This window comes from Nycticebus coucang, chromosome 7 (genome assembly GCF_027406575.1).
Source record: "Nycticebus coucang isolate mNycCou1 chromosome 7, mNycCou1.pri, whole genome shotgun sequence".
Taxonomy (NCBI): domain Eukaryota; kingdom Metazoa; phylum Chordata; class Mammalia; order Primates; family Lorisidae; genus Nycticebus; species Nycticebus coucang.
Window position 1 is genome coordinate 21,933,382 of NC_069786.1, and position 20,441 is coordinate 21,953,822.

The following is a 20,441-nucleotide window of genomic DNA, read 5'->3' on the forward strand; positions in this document are numbered from 1 at the left end:
CCTAGCTGCAGTTGCTGACATGTCTCTTGTTCTTGATAAGTGGTCCCTTCAAAGACTAAACCTTCTTAAACTACTCTTTTTTGAATGTGCTATTTTTTTTTCCCAGCAATGATCTGACCCCGAATTATACAAATAATTTAACAATTAAGTTGAGGAGCCATGAGTTATGCAAATGACATACTAAAGAAAAAATATATACATTAAGCGCCAATTTGAGTGTAAAGTCTAAGTCCTACAAGATGTGATGATATTAAAAATCCTATTGACTAAAGTCAACACTATTTCTGAGAAGCAGGTTCTGTGACAGGCGCTGAAAGATGTGAACCCAGCACTTCTCAAGAGTAAGCCTGGCCCAAATTTGAGGACACTGTTCAATAGAAATAAAATACCACCGACTTTCATTTATTTTAGAGTGATTTATGCCCAATGTTATCCCCCCAAATTGCTAACATATCAAAATAATATATACAAAAATTTATGGAGCTTTCTTCAGATGCAAAAATAAAGCTAATTGGAATGAGAAGGAAGTAAATAAAAGAATCTTGACTATGCATTTACTTAACAGTCATCCTGGATAAGGCACAAGCTCCTTTAATCGCAACTAGTGGGAACATTTACTCATGGATTCAAACTTCCTATGTTAATTATATTATATTATTTACAAAGAATTTATTTTTACAAATTGCATTCCATTATCATTTAGCATGAAGCTTGGCTCTTCATCAGTTTTTATTACTCTGATTTAGAAAATCTCATGGCAGAGCAGATGGAGGTTTCAACACATGTGGGTTTATGGCAGAGATACTTAAAAACACAGCCACAACATGAAGAGCTTCCAGAAAAATAAGACACAACCATTGTGTTCAGATGATCAGGAGCATGCTATTCTGAAAAAAAGTTAATTTTTTCTCTATTTTTAGCTTATTAATTTAGACAGATAGGATTTCCTAACAATGTATTGGAAACCCTGTAGACTAGTGGTTGATTTTTTTCTCCTTATTTTCTGCATTTCACTGGCAACGTTCTTGGAAAAATTGTACATATTCTTAACTTTCTCATTTCCTGATTATATATGAATGCACCACAGGCTTGCCTGGCCCCCTTCAATGGCTGATCTGACTCCTGTGCAAAGTCATCAAATGCAGAGGTAACTTTGGAATCTGTACCTTGTTTGACTCCCAGAGACCCAGCGCTGTTGTAACCCCCTCTTCCTCTGGCCTCCATGGCTGCAGCCTCATGGATGGCACTTAGTAAGTGCTCAATACATATTTGTGGAATCAATGGTAGAATGAATACTATTTTATGTGCCCCCAAAAGTCAAAAAATAATGTGAAAGTAGGGTATATTGCATTGTTCTCATTAATCAAAAAATGTGTAACAATTGCCAGCTGCTGATAAGGATATTAGGTATCTGGTGGATTTGTTGTCACTTCTTCATTTATATGCACCTTAAAGATCGATGCAAAGACCATTTCTTTTGTGAAGCGCCTGAGATTCCTCCATAACTCTATTTAGCATGCTGACACAAATTCATTTGTAATTCTATTTACCAGCTCCTGACTGGCACCTGATAGGATAGTGGCTTACTGTTCATCTCTCTATTGCCCTGGAAATGCCTCAGATGCAGAAACCCCGATTCCTTATTACATTGCTCTCAGGCAATGCCTGATAGATATTTGTTCCACAACTATTGAACTAAATGTGAAAGTATGATCCCTCAAAAATAAGAGGTTTCAAAATATATTTATAAATCATTTTGGCATACTCTATATGCTTGAATATTTAACAGTGATAGTCATTTTTTTCTACTTAATAGATTAAGTGTTTTAAGGAAATGTTCAAAGCTATGAACTTGGTAACTGTAAACTTTACTTACTTTTTAATAACATTTAAAAGTTTGATTTTAAACAAAAATTGCATCTCATGTCTGATTTACTTATGCTCCCATGTTCAATACAGCAAGTTACATGAACAGCAATGGATGTGATTTATGTGAATTATGTTTAAAATAATCTTCCATTCTGAATATTTTATTATTTTTCTGGACTTCATTAACTGTTTGAAACATATTGTATTTTATATGGTTTTACTTTCCTTAGAGACTGAATCTTACTAGAAGTAAAAAGAAAGATGCTTTAAAAAGATGCTTTTAAAGAGTTTTAAAGACTCAGCATTAGTGACTGAGGTTGGAAGCTGCAGTGCTTTCAAAGATTGGCCTGGCCCTGAAAACATTAAGATGTGCCCTTAAAACTTGCCATAAAAACATTTTATTGTCTTTTATGTGGCTCTTTTTCTCATCTTTTTTTTTTTTTCCAATGACATTTACAGACAGTAAGATTCAATTAAAAAAAAAAAAACTGGAAATACGACATATTACTTCCTCCGTCTCCCACAGACGCTGATTTAGATTGCACTTAACTCCTCTGAAATAACAAGAAGGAAAGCTCTACACCAGAGTATCCCACACATAGTGCTGAAGATCGGACCCAGTCCCTGGGTGCTACGTGTTTTTTTAGTGTATTAAAGGGAAAAGAAAAGGTCTGGCCCCTGGGAGCTGTTGGTAAAGTGGACAAGAAAAGTGATAGTGGGAGATTTAAGGATCATGTAGGACTCTTGAAACTTGGGGATGGCCGGCAAAATGTTGAGGGAGTATCAACGACATCTAAACTGCTTAAGTCTTTCTGTCAAATCTCAACCCTGATTTTGCTGGTAAAGATCCTTCTCCTGGAAACGTAGTGAGAATTGGAGTAAATCCTGGACGGAGGAAGCAGATCAGGGAAATTGGATCACGTATGTCCCTAAATGGGTCTTAGTCAATAATGACATGATTGCCACTGTAACAAGTAAGGTGGGCTAGTGACTAAGCACCAGCTCTGGGCACAAATGATAAACATTCCAATGCTGATTCTCTCCCTGGTTAGCGCGGAGGCCACACCCAACTCACTGATCCTCCCTGAGTTTTCCCTTCTTAGCAACTGATTAGATGCACTCATGCTGTGGGAATTAAATTCCATGCATGTGTGGGATTTCCCACCATGCTTGCAGCACACAGCCCAATACTCAGGTTCTGAGATTAATCTGAATGGCAAAAACTATAATTTTTTCCATTTCCCCTTTGGAATGTGTCAGACTCACAGTACCATCACCAAAGATTTATCATCCTTCTCCCTTCCCCAACCCCTGCAAACTGTTTACTCTCAAGCCCCGCCCCCAAATAAGTATGTATTTATATATATATTTTTTCAAAATATATACATTTCACATATATATTTATATATATGTATTTATATCTTTATTTTCTCCATTTAAGAAAGTTATCTTATTTGTCAGACGGTGGCTTATAATTTTTCTCCTTAAAATTTCCTTAAAAAAGTAATGCCATAATTTATATGAAGCCCTCCTAACAGGAAAGAGACGGAACTTTTCTTGATCAAGGATCAAGTCAGCACAGTGAGCAGAGTTTACACTGAGTGTACCTTCCAGTTCTTCCATGTTTAAGATCACATTTTGTCCTCTAATGATGTGTGCCAGCACACCGCCAAATGCCCACATTCTCCCTGAATTACTCCTTTCCTCCCCGGAATCTACTGTTCCTTGTTGATGGTTGTAGAGTGCGTCTGCCACCACTATTTACTAGTGGCCAAATCCCAAAGCCACAGTCATTCCTGACCTCTTCTCATACACCCCATCCGTGTGGCCACTCTGATCTATCAGTGCCTCATCACGTTTGGAATCTTGCCGCCTTTTCACTGCTTTCTTCCACTTTAGTTCTGTTGATTATCTCTTCTTAGAACAAAGAAGAAGCCTTATGGCTGCTCACTGGTTCTTTCTCCTGTTACATCCCAGCTTCCTACTGCAGCCAAAACAATGTATTTCTGTGGAAGATCTAATCTTATCCCTCCCTTATTTGAAAAACTCTTAACAGTTCCCCCATTTTTTGGTAGCAAAATCATTGAAATCTGAATTATTCCCACAGTGACTGAATAATCGTCAGTGAGGGAGCTCACTATACCTTGCTTCTTACTGCCTTCCTGCCTCAAATTCTATGCCTCAATCATACCACTCAGATTTCAGTTCTGCAGGCAACTGCTCCTCTATTTAAGCCTTCGGTGTTTTTGCAAGCTGGAACCTCTGCTTGGATTTTCCTTCCTAAATTTCTTTTCATGTGTAACACCTCTTAATTTTTCAGTCTTAACTCAGGAAAGTTCTTTCAAATCCCTAGAATGAGCTACTATTACTTCTTTCTTCTTCCATAGGATCCTATATTTACTGATAACTGACTACTTAGCACACTGCCCTAGCATGGTTTCTTCAGCTAGCAGGGGCTTCCACAGTGCTAACAGTCTGAAGATATTACATAACGGGCTTATCTCAGTCTCTACATTCCCCTAGGTAAGCAGGTAAGATCACGTTGCTTTTGCTATCCAGATTCTCAGAAATACTCAGGTTTCAAGTATGCCCTCTTTACCTGTTTCTTCAATTCTCTAGGCCACCCGAGGCCTCATTAACAACTTTTTTTTTTTTGAGCCACACTCTCTCTATGCCACCCTTGGCAGAGTGCCATGCTGTCACAGCTCACAGGACCCTCAAACTCTTGGGCTTAAGGGATTCTCTTGCTTCAGCTTCGCAAGTAGCTGTGAATACAGCACCTGCTACCATGTCCAACTATTTTTTGGTTGTAGTTGTCATTGTTGTTTGGCGGGCCCGGGCCAGGCTTGAACCCACCAGCTCCAGCGTATGCGGCCAGTGCCCTGGCTACTAAGCTATAGGTGCCAAGCCATAATAACTTATCATTTTGAAATAAAAAAGTCAGAGTTACCTTCTATCACTTTCAACCAAAGAGTTCTACTTAGCAGTGCATTTCTTTTTTAAATAATGTACTCGCATAGTTTAAGTATTGCTTGTATTTCATAGTTGCAGCCCCTAAAAATCTTTTATTTTTAGGTGAGTGAGTACCTGGATTACAGTAGGCATTCAATCACATCAGTGCGTGAGAGAATGATTAAATGAATAGATGCTCTAAATGACCCACTTCTCCTATAGAATTAAAAATACTGAATCTGAAGTACAGAAGTATATAGAGCTAACATTTGCAAATATTGCTCAAAATATAAAATTGATTATCTGTATGATTTTTCACTTGTAACCAAATAGACTAATTTTTTTTTCTTCTGCAGTTTTTGGCCAAGGCTGGGTTTGAACCCGCCACGTCCGGCACATGGGGCCAGCGCCCTACCCCTTTGAGCCACAGGAACCACCCAGACTAACTTACTTTATAACTTGACATATTTTGCCAAGATCAGTTGCAGAGTCTGAGACCTCAGTGTAAAACTCTCACTTGAGGTTTCTCCAGCCAGTATGGACCCAGAACTCAACTAATAATTGGTGCATGACAAAAACTGGTAGAGAGGTTTATCACCTGATTCACTTTTACATCCTCAGCTATTACTAGAAATTTATTCAATTTTCAATTGATTCAAAATCACTCTTTAGGTGGGTTTTGTTTTGTTCCCTACCTGATGGCTTATAAAATGTGACACAAAGGCCCTTACAGAAATGATTAAAATCAAGTGGCTTTCATCTATTTATGGGGTAGTAAATATTTTTTTTTCTTCTTTCAGAAAAGGAAGAAATATTCATCATGTAATTCCATAGTGGAATTCATCATGCCTTCATTAAGTGTCGTCAAAAATAAAATCTATCTAGCCTGTACATAGAAGTGTATCTCAAATGTGGAATCACATAGGTAGATGTAAATAACAGCCAAACTATAAGCATGTGAAAAGATATGAATGTGAGAAGGCAATTTTGAGAGCAAATGAGGAGAAGAAATAGTATTGTTCTGAAGTGAACACATTTTCCTGTAAATATTTTATAAAAATATGTTGTTTATATTCTTTTGAAACTAAATCTCTTTGACTCACCTTCATATAACCAGTCAGCAATCCCATTAAAAATCATTCCTTCTTTTCCGGAAGATGTCAGTCGCAATGAACTGCTCTTTATATCAGGTTGATAGTAGATATTATTTTCAAAAATATAAATCTGGATCAGGATATGTGTGAAACAAACATATAAAAAAACAGCTTATTAGGATGCCATTTAAAACATTAATATTACAGAAAGATTTCTGACTAATTAAGTTGGATTATATATGTTCCTTAAGTTGTTTTTATTTCATGCCTATATTTGCAATTCTGTCAATTATAATGGGTGCTTCACCTCTTCTTGTATCAATATCAAGTTCCATGGCACTGGTACTTTTCAATCCCTACTTTTAACAAGATTTTGTGTAACCTCTTTCCATACAACAAAATTGGTTTGTTATTGGGATAATATTTTGCATACTCAAAAGACAGATAGCTATAACTAGATGCTATTTTAGTAGCAGCCAAGTGGATGAAAACCTTTAATTTCGGGTCTTTACTTTTATAAAAATGCATTTGGTGATCAATGAAATAATCTTTAGAGAATCGGATTCTATCCAGCTCAACTCGCAAATTCACGGAGGACAGAAGCAGTAATAACATTTCTTTGAACTACTAAGTGGAACACAGCTTCCTATGCACCAGTCGTCCGGGCAACTGTTTCTTAAAAAGATAGCATAACAATAATAATAACATTGTGCCTGAATTCAAGGAAGAGTTTTCATTTGAACACATCACAGAGTCTTCCAAAACAGTGTTAAACAACAATAGCCCCGATAACGGAAACAACAGAACAAATTAAGCAATGTCTGTCCACATGAAAAGATGTGTCATTGGTACAGGTAATTCAGGATAAAATGATTTATAATTCACTTTGAAATATCTTTAACACCAAATGTTTGAAACTGCTGACCCTGATGAGTCTGTGGTTAGGGGAAGCAGAACACTGTCTAGGGCAGGCTAAACTGCTATTTCAGGCAAACATTCTACTGTGCAGGTAAAGGATGGCCTAGTGCCCATGTGTCCTATGAATCAACTCACAAAAGCAAAAAGAGCCAACACAAAAATTTCCAAAACAGTTGTCTGAATAATTATGAGGTCCTAGATTTAAAATCCTCGTGTACACAGTGACAAAAGCAATCTCAATATCCAGAAAATTTCATTGATATTTGATGTTGATTCTGGGAATTTAGCTTGCATTTATTGGTGGATATATTTCTTTTTTCTTCATTAATTTTTAATTAATTTTAAATCATAGTGTGTACATTAATGCAATCATGGGGCACCATACATTGGTTTGATAAACAGTTTGACACCTTTCACTGCTACAACAGAGTTCTTTTTATTGTAAATAAGAATAAGAATTTTATAAGGAAAAAAAAACAAAAAAGAAAAGCAAAGAAAGCACAGCAGGGTGAGTAAAGGTTTGAGTTTTATAGCAAAGCAAACTAAACTTAATTCCCTAGTGACTTTAATAATTTTCTTAATTTATCTAAATCTCAGCTTTCTACTTCAAAAACACTGGATAAGTCTCATACATACCTTACAGATTGTGGTGAAGACAAAATAAGATGATGAATGTAGAATATGTAACGAATGTTGCTACTACTAAAAGCAGGACTGATTGCATACAAGATAACGGTTCAAAATCCTAAGCTTTTTGGCAGTTACAAGTTCTAAATGGAGTGCTATGATGACACACATGAGCCACAGTACTCTGCAAAATATGGTATATACGAGGGGTGACCCCAAAATGGATACATAAGGGATATTAACTATGTTACTTTTTGAAGGTAAATTGACTGACAGTAGCATGTGGAGTATGACATTTACTCAAAAGATGACATTAATGAAATGAATGCCAGCCTCTCCATGCACTAGGCAGGACAGTCAATGATAATGTCAGACGCATGATTGTTCTGAGAGTGCGCGTCCCTTTTGAAGAGGTATTTACAATCAGAGAACATTGTGGAAATACAATGACAGTGGGGGTGGAGTCTGCCGGGGAACCTCCGACATGCCTAACAACTGCACATGTTCCTGAAGAGTCTGAGAAGCCTGGTGCTGTGTGTGAAGAGACTGAAATGGCATCCATGTGATACAAGTGGCCACTGTTCAATCAGTAGTTTGCTATAAGGAGAAGTGTCTGGACACTGATAGCAACCACTTTGAGCACCTCCTGTAATTACAGAAGTCAAAGGTGACTTGTCTTCATCTTTTATTATCAGTACATATTATTAAAATAATAATCTTTTTTCCTTTCTTAAGATGTATATACATTTCTTGCACCCTCTACATATATACCATGGAGTATTACTCAGCCATATAAATAAATTAGTTAATGTTTCTTGCAGCAATTTAGATGGAACTGGAGACCATTATCCTAAATGACATATCTCAAGAATGGAAAAGCAAACACCATATGTGTTGCCTAATAATTGGGAACTAACCGATGGACACTTACGGGCACAAAAAAAGTAAAATCATTGGAAATCACAAAGGGGTAAAAGAGGAGGGAGGGAGGGATAAGAACCCACCTAACAGGTACAATGAACACTATTTGAGTGATGGGGAGACTAACCGCCTTAACTTAAGCATTATTAAAGCTATTCATGTAATAAAAACATTTGTACCCCTTCAATATTTTGAAATGAAAAATATGGAAATGAAAAACCTCTACAACTTCAGCTGATGTGAAAACCATCGCAAACTATTGGCAAGTACTACCTATTGCGTTTGTTCACAGAGCATTAGGAGGAGCAGGGGAGCAGTAGTGGAGGTGCTGGGAGGGGGAGGTGGGTGAGGAGACGCAGGGGAGGTGGTACAAGTGATGTCTGTGGCCTTCACTCCAGTCAGAAAGGCCAGACTATGAAATAGGAAATAAGCTTATCTCCAAACCCATGTGAATGACACTGGAGCAAAACTTGGAAAACTGTTTCTCATGCATCCTAACACCAGAAAGAGTTGGGTATGATGACTTCTACAACCTTTGAGAACTGAGAAAAAAAAAATATTAACTCTGTTCTAGCCAACCAAAGTATAAGCTGCTCAGCGTTCACAGACTGCCTCCTCCTGCCTCTCACGCACTGTGTATGACACAGGTGCACAAGGCATTCCTTACTTGTGGGGAACCCTATTCTGCACCTCACCATTCTAACAGGACCTGGGAGTCATCACGGCACAGATTATCCACACTTAGGCTACTTAAGCACATGTAGTTATTCACAGGAGTCGAAGTGCCTTCACCAAAGTAATACGGTTCTAAATCCTCATCTTTCTGAAAGGAACAAAGTCTAAGTCAAAATAATTAATAAAACCTCCACGACTACAGCAGATGTATAAATTATCTACAACTATTGAACAGTAATTACATTTATATTTGAAGAACGGATTGGATGACATTCAGAATCCATATGAAACTGACATCTGCTTCCATGTAGAAGAACAAGCAATATGAAATCAGAATTTTAATGCCATTCCACCAAAAGCTGGAATACCAGGGAATGTTCATAAGATCTTTTCCCCCCAGTGGACAGAAAAACAGTGATTGCCTTCATGAAAATAGTCAGTTATAATCTCCTAACGTATTGTCAATTATCAAGGTTTTTCCTTGAATTTTATTTGTTCCAAATAATAATCACAAACTTTAAGCACTACCTGGACAATGTGAGAGGTACAAATATTCCCAGGTACTCTCTGGGCACTTGGATGAAATTAAATTGAATTTAATTTCAGGACTGAAAGTAAGTTTACATCACATGGAAAATATGACAAACACCAATGTCATTTATCCTCATGTTATTAATTACGCTTCACAATATTTTCATAACAGTCATCAATGCCTTCAATGAGCCACCGACAGAGCATAAAAAATAAAAATGGAGACCTAATTGACCACCTAATTCTTCAATTCACAGAGCAAGCTTACTACCCAGTTTTCTAGAATCAATTGTCTTAATGCACCTAGAAAATAATTGCAAATTGGTAAAGTCTTCATAATGGAAACAGAAGAACTATTGAAATACTATATACTCAAGTATTCTAAATTAAGAAACATGTAATAAATGTTGCAGGAAATTGTCTTCGCTGGGCAGGAGTCCTTAAAAGCCTAGTTTCAATTTGCTACCTTGCCCTTTCCCTGACACAACCACCAGCCCACGCTCCAGATGCTGGATACCCCGGTAGCCTGGATTGCTATGTGAGGAGATAGTAAGGAGACTTCCTCTTCACCCTCAACTAGGTTGTGATGAATAAATAGAAAGAAATGAACATTTGATATTAAAGGTCATTACGATTTCCAGGGTGGGCCTCCCACAGTGTAAACTGGCCTAATGTGACTGGCACAACCTGGGACAAACTTAGAGCAGCAATGTCAACCTTATCCAGCTTAATGGAAAAAAAAATGCAAAATAAAATTGAACATTGGACATATTTTAGCTGAAATATTACTGAAAATCTATTCCATTTTTACTTAGTTGAGTGATTTTCATGACAATTTTAAATTAGAAAACTATGAATTATTCAAAATCTCTATGTATGATAAAGGTGTCAGAGGATCTGTAAAGTGATAGTAAAGTTGGGATACTATTTGGGTTACCTTGTCCTGTGGCTTGTGAAGGAGCTCAGGAACTTTCACCCCAAAATATGACGAGTTGGTATAAGGCGTATTTTGAACTAAAGACACTTAGGGACCAACAGACCCTCAGAAGGGCTTTTGCTTCTATCTGCATAACCAGGCATATTCACCAAAAGAGCAGTGGACATTCCTTCCACTTCTGCTATCTCAAAATATTGCAGGAAAGATGATCAAGAATGAAAACAGACTTGGCCTATATTATCTTAAATACAGTACCTATCTCTTGGGTTGATTTAATTTGAAAGAGAATCATTTATTAATTGATCTGTGTCCCCATCAGTTTATTCACCCTAGCAACCACTTACTGCCCCTACACCAAATTACCTGTATTCCTCACCTCCCCCTACCCTCTAAAATGAGTGTATAAAAATATTTGAATCCCACTGGGCTACTGGGTGATCACTCTGTGAGTCTCCCCATGTGTGCAGTAAATAAAACTCTTCCTCTTATTAATGTGCCTCAATTGTGAGTTGATGCTTCAATGAACTTTCAGGGGAATGGGGAAGTTTCCCCCTCACACTTACACTTGTTTCCTGGTTAAAACATGTAATTAAGAAACTATCCCAGAGATAACACCTATTGCTGGCAGTGATGCAGTGAAAGATGTGTTTTTTCTAATTTTATTGTGAAAATATAAAATGTTGTGGTCATTTTGGAAGAATATGGCAATTAAAAGCAAAATATATTCCATCTCAACAGCATTTTGAAACCTGAGATGTTGCTGTGTAGCAAAGTAAAAGTAACAGCAACATAAACCACCAACATATAGACAGTGATGAGCAGAGGTGTTTACTTCAGCAGAGTTTACCATGGCCGGGGAAGAGGCACAGTGAAGATCTATCATGCTCAAATGCCCGTATGGTTTACTATTCACCTACACCATGTACTAACATCCAAGATTCGAAAAGGATAACTATGTGCTATCCTTCCAAGTTAACCTACCAGCTTCAGTGAGATATTCTCAAGTGACAAAAGCAAGACAAAAAACAAACAATATCATTCACATGAATCCGTTTTTGCACACCAGACACTAATACTAATACAAACTAGTATCAGCAAGAATCTCACTAACATAATACACATTAGATATTGTCTGTTGGCACTCAGCCCCACTCCTGCCTCTGTATAGTTTCTCATGACTGGGGCTCATTAGAAGACTTAAATCTACTTTTCCAAGGCTCCTTTGCAAACCCAGGTTTCTCAACTTTGCCAGATAGGTTCTAGTGACTTTCTGCAAAAAAGGAGAGGGGTACCAGTTAGGAATGGGAAGCATCTCTCAGTAGCTGCAGCCCGCCAGCTCCAGCAATGCTAGTAACTCAGAGGCAATGATGACCTCCAGCAATGCCAGTAACTCAGAGGCAATGATGACCTCCAGCAATGCTAGTAACTCAGAGGCAATGATGACCTCCAGCAATGCTAGTAACTCAGAGGCAATGATGACCGTTTCAGCAGTGGTGACAGGAGGGAGGGCTCCTGTGTCTTGCCTTGATAATGGCAAAGTGGATTCGCAGCTCCTCGCTATCACCACTTTTGCTCCTCCAGCCTTTCCACATTGCTTGTAACAATTATCTTCTATTAAATTCCTTCTACCTGAGACCCCTAGAGTAATTGTTGTTTTCCTGCCTGATTGGAAACTCCTACAGAAAAAGTGCAGAGATGTATAAGTGTAAGTGTTTGTACCGTATGACGTATAGGCATGGATGAGCATGGGGAGACCAGGGAAGGATCTACGCTTGACATTGAATATGTATGTATGTGATGAGGCGGGTATACAGTGGGAGAAGTGCAAAGCAAGTAGTCAAACAGAAAAGACTGGGAAACAGACAAGAACATTTTTGTGTTTAGTTTTGTGTTTTTGTGGTAAGGACATAACATGAGATCCACCTTCTTAACAAAAGCGTAAGTGTACCATACACCATTGCTGACTACAGGTGCAATGTACAGCATTACAGAGATGTCGCGTCTCGCTTGACTGAAGCTATATGCCTGTTCATCAGTAACGCCCCATTTTCCCCTCCCCACTTCTCCTGGAAACCACCATTGTAATCTTGCCTTCTGTGAATTTGCTCTCACAGATTCCAGATTCAAGCAGAATCTTGCGGTATTAGTCTTTCTGCGATGACTTATTTTGCTGAGCAGAACGTCTTAAAGGTCATGCCTGTTGCTGCATACTGCAGAATTTCCTTTCCTTTCAAGTCTTGAATTGAGAAGTAGTCTATTGTATGTGTATAGCACAGTTTCTTTAGCAGGTGATGTATGTGTATAGCAGCAGTTAGCAGGTGATGGACACTTGGCTGTTTCTTCATCTTGGTTATTACCAAGTTGTACTGTCTTGGACATAGGAGTGCTGATATTTCTTTGAGACCCTGACTTCAGTGTTCTTCAATAAATATCCAGAAGTAGAATTGTTAGATCCTAAGATAGTTTTGTTTCTATTTTTTGAGATGCCTTCATTTTCTTTTCCAAAGCCCCTGACCTCTTACATTCCCAGCAGTGTACAAGGCTTTTAATTTATCCACATCCTCCACAACACTTGTTTTTTACTTTTCTGTCCTTTTTTGATAATAGGCATCCTGACAGATATGAGGTGACATCTCAGTGTGATTTTAGCATTTGAATTTCCCTGATAATTAGTGACCACATTTATACTTGCATATAAATCACATCAGCTCGTATATTTGTCAATAAAGTACCAACATTAATTTCAGTGATAATTTTTAAAAATGATGTTGTGATAGAGAAATCAGTCTGGCATGTGGGCTACATGGTGTAGGGTTTTTTTTTTATCTTTAATTTGGAACTAATAGTTATAATGTTTTGTTTCATTATCTACAGTAGAGTTTCTCAAACTTATCCCTACTGACATGCAAAGCTGGAACATTCACTGTTGATGAGCACGGCCCTGTGCGTTGTAGGGAGCTCAGCAACAGCGCCGACTTCTACACACAAGAGACCACAGCACAACAGTGCCCCTTCCTCAGGAGTGACTTTTTCTTTCTTTTTTTTTTTTTTGAGACATAATCTCACTATGTCGCCCTCATTAGAGAGCTATCATGTCACAGCTCACAGCAACCTCCAACTCTTGGGCTTAAGTGATTCTCTTGCCTCAGCCTCCTAGGTAGCTGGGACCAAAGGCACCCACCACAATGCCTGGCTATTTTTTGTTGCAGTTGTCATTGCTGTTTAGCTGGCTGGAGCCAGGTTCAAACCCGCCACCCTGGGTGTATGAGGCTGGCACTGTAACCTCTGTAACCAGTCATGATATTTCTAAATGTCCTTTGACCATTCCTACTTAGGGATCACTGATTCAGATGTAAATAAATTCTGTTCATGAGCATGTTCCATATATAAAATAATTTAATTTAATTCCCCAAGCCCTTGAATTCCAATTTGAGATTTTTTGTTTGAAAGTGCTCTGCTCAGTGTCCCTGAGTTGTAAAGATTTTAATGTATAGTCCCCATCTTTAAAAAAATTAGAATCTTATGTGAAAGACAGGTAGGTAAACTTCTCAAACCCGATGAAGAAAAAGCATATATTATGGGATTTAGCCATGACTACGAGGGGTCAGAATTGGTTAATAAATACTTTTAAGAGATACTGAGTTTACTCCATGTCATAAAAGACAAGGAGTGATTCCCTAGGATTAGGAAGATAATGAGGAAGAATCTCCAGGGTGAGGGGAACAACAGAGCCAAAGTTAAAGCAGAACAACTATAGAAATACTTGACAATAGTTTTTTAGGGTATCAACACGTCCCTATATACTTACGGTTATGCAAATGGCTAAGTTGGTTCCAAAGCATAGAGCAACTTAAATACTAGATCAAACAGTTTATTTAAACTTGGTTTTTGCTGGCAATTGACAATTTTAAATTGTTTATGACCAGGTGATTAATCTGATCAGCTTAAGGAAAATATTTGAGTAAATAATTGGTGATAATTTCAGAATGGATGGTGGAAATTAGAGACTCCTATCAGACATATAATCCAAATATTCTGCCAAATAGAAATGATAACTGTCAAAATAGAGGCATAATTCCCAACTAATGTCTAAATACTTGTGAATTGTAATGTCAAGGCTTTAATATTTCTCCTTTGAATCCTCCACTCTTTATCCTCCATGTCAATCATTGTGTCATTGAGGCTTCATTTGTTTGTTTGTTTGTTTAGCCCTGGTTGTTTATCCTTCAAATGATACGCAGTTCTTACCTCTGACCTGCCCTGATAGACTGTCAACATTCAGGCTACCATGCCCTTGGCTCCTATGGCCCTCAGCCCTTTCATTTTTACAGTAACAGATTTTAATTTTCAGCAATTCCAGTTTTTCTACTTCTTTAAGAATCACATTACAATAAAATAAATATTTGGTATTTAAACGAGTTTAATGTAATACCACTTTGGAAATAAATGGGAGACATAAAGATTCTGCAGTGAATTAGAATCACTACGGGGGCAGATAGTACTTTTTTTTAATAAATTAGAAAATTTCATCAGTTGGACAATATTAAATCATCTATGTATATATTTAATATTTTATCAGAGAAAAAATTGTGAAACTAGAACACCTTGATGGCATCATGAACAGACGATGTTGCAAAACATTTAATTTATTTTTTTATTGTTGGGGATTCATTGAGGGTACAATAAGCCAGGTTACACTGATTGCAATTGTTAGCCAAAGTCACTCTTGCAATCATGTCTTGCCCCCATAAAGTGTGACGCATGCCAAGGCCCCCAAAACATTTAATTTTTTAATAAACAAAAAGTCTTTGAAATATTGAAGGCATTTTTTTTAATGCATCTGGTTCCATCCATCAAACATGGAATGAGCAATATGCCACATTTCAGTCTAGGAAACTTTCAGATAAATTACTCTAAAGCATTGAAGTATATAAACTGATGAATAAAAAGTCCTTATTTTGATTTCTATCACTTTTTTTAGTAATATGAGCTGATATTAAAACAAAATTTTCAATATTCCTATGAAAGAAGTGTGTCAGAATCATTGGTGATATTTGTGAAAATTTCATTTACAATACTCTCTAGTATGGCTTCAATTCCTCTGGGGCATTCTTCTAAAATCCAGCATCCTTTTCTAATTAGAACACTGAAAAGTATAGGCATAGGTGGCACATTTCAGAGACTGATTGAAGCTATCTATGACAAACCCACAGCTAATATTTTACTGAATGGAGTAAAACTGAAAGCTTTTCCTCTTAGAACTGGAACCAGACAAGGTTGCCCTCTGTCACCTTTACTATACCTTTACTATTCAACATAATGCTGGAAGTTCTAGCCAATACAATTAGGCAAGACAAAGAAATAAAGGGAATCCAAATGGGAGCAGAGGAGGTCAAACTCTCCCTCTTTGCTGATGATATGATCTTATACTTAGAGAATCCCAAAGACTCATCCACAAGAGTCCTGGAAGTCATCAAAAAATACAGTAATGTCTCAGGATATAAAATCAATGTCCACAAGTCAGCAGCCTTTGTATACACCAATAACAGTCAAGATGAGAAGCTAATTAAGGACACAACTCCCTTCACCATAGTTTCAAAGAAAATGAAATACCTAGGAATATACCTAACGAAGGAGGTGAAGGACCTCTATAAAGAAAATTATGAAATCCTCAGAAAGGAAATAGCATAGGATATTGACAAATGGAAAAACATACTATGCTCATGGCTGGGAAGAATTAACATTGTTAAAATGTCTATACTTCCCAAAGCAATCTTCCTATTCAATGCCATTCCTATTAAAATACCAACATCGTACTTTCAAGGTTTGGAAAAAATGATTCTGCATTTTGTATGGAACCAGAAAAAAATCCACATAGCTAAGGCAGTTCTTAGTAATAAAAATAAAGCTGGCGGCATCAGCATACCAGATTTTAGGCTGTACTACAAAGCCATAGTAGTCAAGACATCATGGTACTAGCACAAAAACAGAGACATAGACACTTGGAATCGAATAGAAAACCAGGAAATGAAACTAACATCTTACAATCACCTAATCTTTGATAAACTGAACAAGAACATACCTTGGAGGACAGACTCCCTATTCAGTAAATTGTGTTGGGAGAACTGGATATCTACATGCAAAAGACTGAAACTCGACCCACACCTTTCCCCACTCACAAAAATTGATTCAAGATGGATAAAGGACTTAAATTTAAAGCATGAAACAATAAAAATCCTCAAAGAAAGCATTGGAAAAACACTGGAAGATATTGGCCTGGGGAAAGACTTCAGGAAGAAGACTGCCATGGCAATTGCAACAACAACAACAAAAATAAACAAATGGGATTTCATTAAACTGAAAAGCTTCTGTACAGCTAAGGAGACAACAACCAAAGCAAATACACAACCTACACAATGGGAAAGGATATTTGCATATTTTGAATCAGACAAAAGCTTGATAACTAGGATTGTATAGAGAACTCAAATTAATCCACATGAAAAAAGCCAACAATCCCAAATATCAATGGGAAAGAGACACGAATAGAACCTTCCCTAAAGAAGACAGATGAATGGCTAACGAACATATGAAAAAATGTTCATCATCCCTATATTAGAGAAATGCAAATCAAAACCACCCTGAGATACCATCTAACCCCAGTGAGAATGGCCCATATCACAAAATCTCAAAACTGCAGATGCTGGCGTGGATGTGGAGAGAAGGGAACACTTTTACACTGTTGGTGGGACTGCAAACTAGTACAACCTTTCTGGAAGGAAGTATGGAGAAACCTCAAAGCACTCAAGCTATACCTCCCATTTGATCCTGCAATCCCATTACTGGGCATCTACCCAGAAGGAAAAAAATGCTTTTATCATAAGGATACTTGTACTAGATTGTTTATTATAGCTCAATTTACAATCACCAAAATGTGGAAACATCCTAAATGCCCACCAACCCAGGAATGGATTAACAAGCTGTGGTATATGTATACCATGGAATATTACTCAGCTATTAAAAAAATGGAGACTTTACATCCTTCGTATTAACCTGGATGGAAGTGGAAGACATTATTCTTAGTAAAGCATCACAAGAATGGAGAAGCATGAATCCTATGTACTCAATTTTGATATGAGGACAATTAATGATAATTAAGGTCACAGTGGGAGTGGGGGAAGGGGAGAGCAGAGAGAGAAAGAAGGAGGGAGGGGTGGGGAAAGGAAGAGCAGAGACAGGGAAGGAGGGAGAGGGGTGGGGCCTTGGTGTGTGCCACACCTTTTGGGGGCAAGATAGGATTGCAAGAGGGACTTTGCCAAACAGTGTAACCTGACTTATTGTACCCTCAATGAATCCCCAACAATAAAAAAAAAAAAAATTCAAAACCAAGAGTATCTTTGTATCACAATTAGGATAGCTAAAATGAAAAAGAGAGCCAATGATAACTGTTCTCAAGAACAAGCATCAATCAGAACTCTTATGCACTGCTAGTGGGCATCTAAATCTTTCTAACAAGTTTTACCAAAGCAGAGCATATATATAGCTGTTTGACTCAGGAACTCCACTCTAAGGTATGTAACTAACAGAAATGTAAAGGGGGTGGCATGTGGTGGGAAAAGAGAGACAGGGAGAGATTGGGATTGCTCTATATGTATATCAAAGATATTTGCAAGAATTATCATAGTGATACTATTTATGGGAGCCAATGATAATGTTGCAAGTCAAGATAATGATTACCCTTGGGAGGAAATGGTGACTGGTAGAGGACAGAATAGAGGTTATCTGTGCTGTGAACAGTGTTCTGGTTCTGCTCTGAGCCTATATTGGTGGTAGTATTTGTAAGGATCATATATGTAAACTTTGCTTCACACATGGTAAAATAAACTGAAAGCAAAAGGAAAAATGTTATACAGAAGTTGTTAGTACATATAATTCATTTAAAACATGTAAAAAATATTTTACCAATATTGTACTGAGCACCCCATGTAGAATCCATTTCTGTTTCCTTAATTTGCCAGTACGTAATAAATTCTGTGTGTCCATTAATATAATGCAAAGTAAAGCTATGAGCACAAGTTAAACAGTTTGATTACCTCTGACATTTTGGCCTTAAATAAATCTCTCTCTCGGTTCTAAGTACTGCTTTCATTTCTCCACAGGACCATCTCTGAGACATGGAACAACTCATTCCAATCATTCATGTCACCTTTGCGTCAGCACCTGACATTCTAGAAATAGAATCACTATCAGAAAACTCTTATCCCTTGACATTTGCAATTATTCATATCAGGCAGCCCTTTCAAAAAGTTCTTACTTCTGAACTTCACAGCACATTATGCGCATTACGCATTTTCAAAGAAGTGAGAAATTTCCCTTTATCTTAAACTCACAATTATGTAAGTCACTTCCCAGTCTCAAAGCCTGATCTTTTAATCCATGAGACAAATGGATACTAGTAAAAAGTTAGCAAAAAGACCAGGTCCAATCAGAGAAATGTACTAGCAGACTTGCTTTTGGATACGTCAGTCTTTAAAACTCATTTAGCATAAGAGAAGACCTCGGGATGAATATATCATTTTAATAATTAAAAATATTAATAAAATATTTATGGACCCCAAGAAATAAACTGGAAACCATAGAAGAGGGTCATCAACATTATTACTGCTAGAAAAAAGTGCTATATACTGATTAATATGGGTCAAAGTGCTAGGAGACTTTTTTATGTAGTCACTGCATGTTGATTTTCTCCTCTATCTCACTTTCATTTCTTTCATTTTTTATCTCCACCACCCATCTTTGTGCCTTATTTTCCTTCTTCCAGCACATCATCATAAATCATTTATGTATAACTTATGCATAAGATATCTCCTATATGATAGGATATGTAGAAGGCCTTGGGAATAAAATGACAAAAAAATACAAGTTCCGATGCTCTAATACAGTGGTTCTCAACCTTCCTAATGCCGTGGCCCTTAAACACAGTTCCTGTGGGTCGCGACCCACAGGTTGAAAACTGCTGCTCGAATATAACTTTCAGCGTAACCACACACCAATCAATATTGCTATGATGGATAAGGGAAAATCAAATCAATGGACAAGGCCATTAATTTAGGGGATTATGTTACTGCTTCATATGAGTTATTGCCATAGAACTCAAAATGAAAAATAAAAATAAAAGCAATATTTTGAATATTGAGGAAAATACACAGAAGAGAGAGATTTAAAAGATGTGGAGATATTCAATAGTGAACTGAATGACAAGTTTGTTATCTGCAAGATAACATTTTTCATGGTTCTGCAGAAAAATAAGACTTCTATCAGAAAGAAATGGGAATTAATTCCGGCAATGGCAGCTGCTCTTTGTAATATTTTGGCAGTGAATTTTCCTCATCGCTCTGAGCCTGTTTCCTTACTTGTAAAGGGACAATACTAACACTTCCCACGGTGGCCTGGAGGTTTGAATAAACTAAAATCAGGCTATGGATATTTGTCAGTGTACCTGTACACAGATGTTCATCATTTTAATTGTTTGAGGGTAGTAGTAAGTAATTTGCTACAAAAGATAAAATTTAACTTAGGAAGACGCAAACATTCTTAATCCACTTATCCTGAAAAGAAGCACAAACATTTGAAGATGGTAAGTTAACAACCATACTGCTTGTTTCTCTAGATTATAGGGACACAAGCTACATAGTGTGTGTTCCTTTTTCTTGTTTGGCCACTCCACATCTGACTTATCTTTGTAATTTGGAGGATATTCGTAAGGGAGTCATGGTGGGCAGTACAGCACAGACGTCCATCATAAAGACAAAAAGCCAGATAAATCATCCCTAGATCAGACCCTCACTCCTGATTCTGAAATTTGAGGAATAAAGTTGCAATTGGAGAAATTATTCACAAAAGCAACAGCAGACCCTCAC

The 20,441-nt window shown here is 37.3% G+C and overlaps 1 protein-coding gene across 2 annotated transcripts in view; it reads right to left on the bottom strand.

Annotated features, from left to right (window-relative positions):
* The window catches only part of DPP10 (dipeptidyl peptidase like 10), a 752,684-nt gene that overhangs the window by 115,923 nt on the left and 616,320 nt on the right, over window positions 1-20,441 (bottom strand). For both annotated transcript variants that reach the window (XM_053597757.1, XM_053597758.1), the window contains exon 8: window positions 5,925-6,045. In XM_053597757.1, coding sequence (XP_053453732.1) covers window positions 5,925-6,045 — 121 coding nt within the window. The remainder of the gene's footprint in view (window positions 1-5,924; window positions 6,046-20,441) is intronic.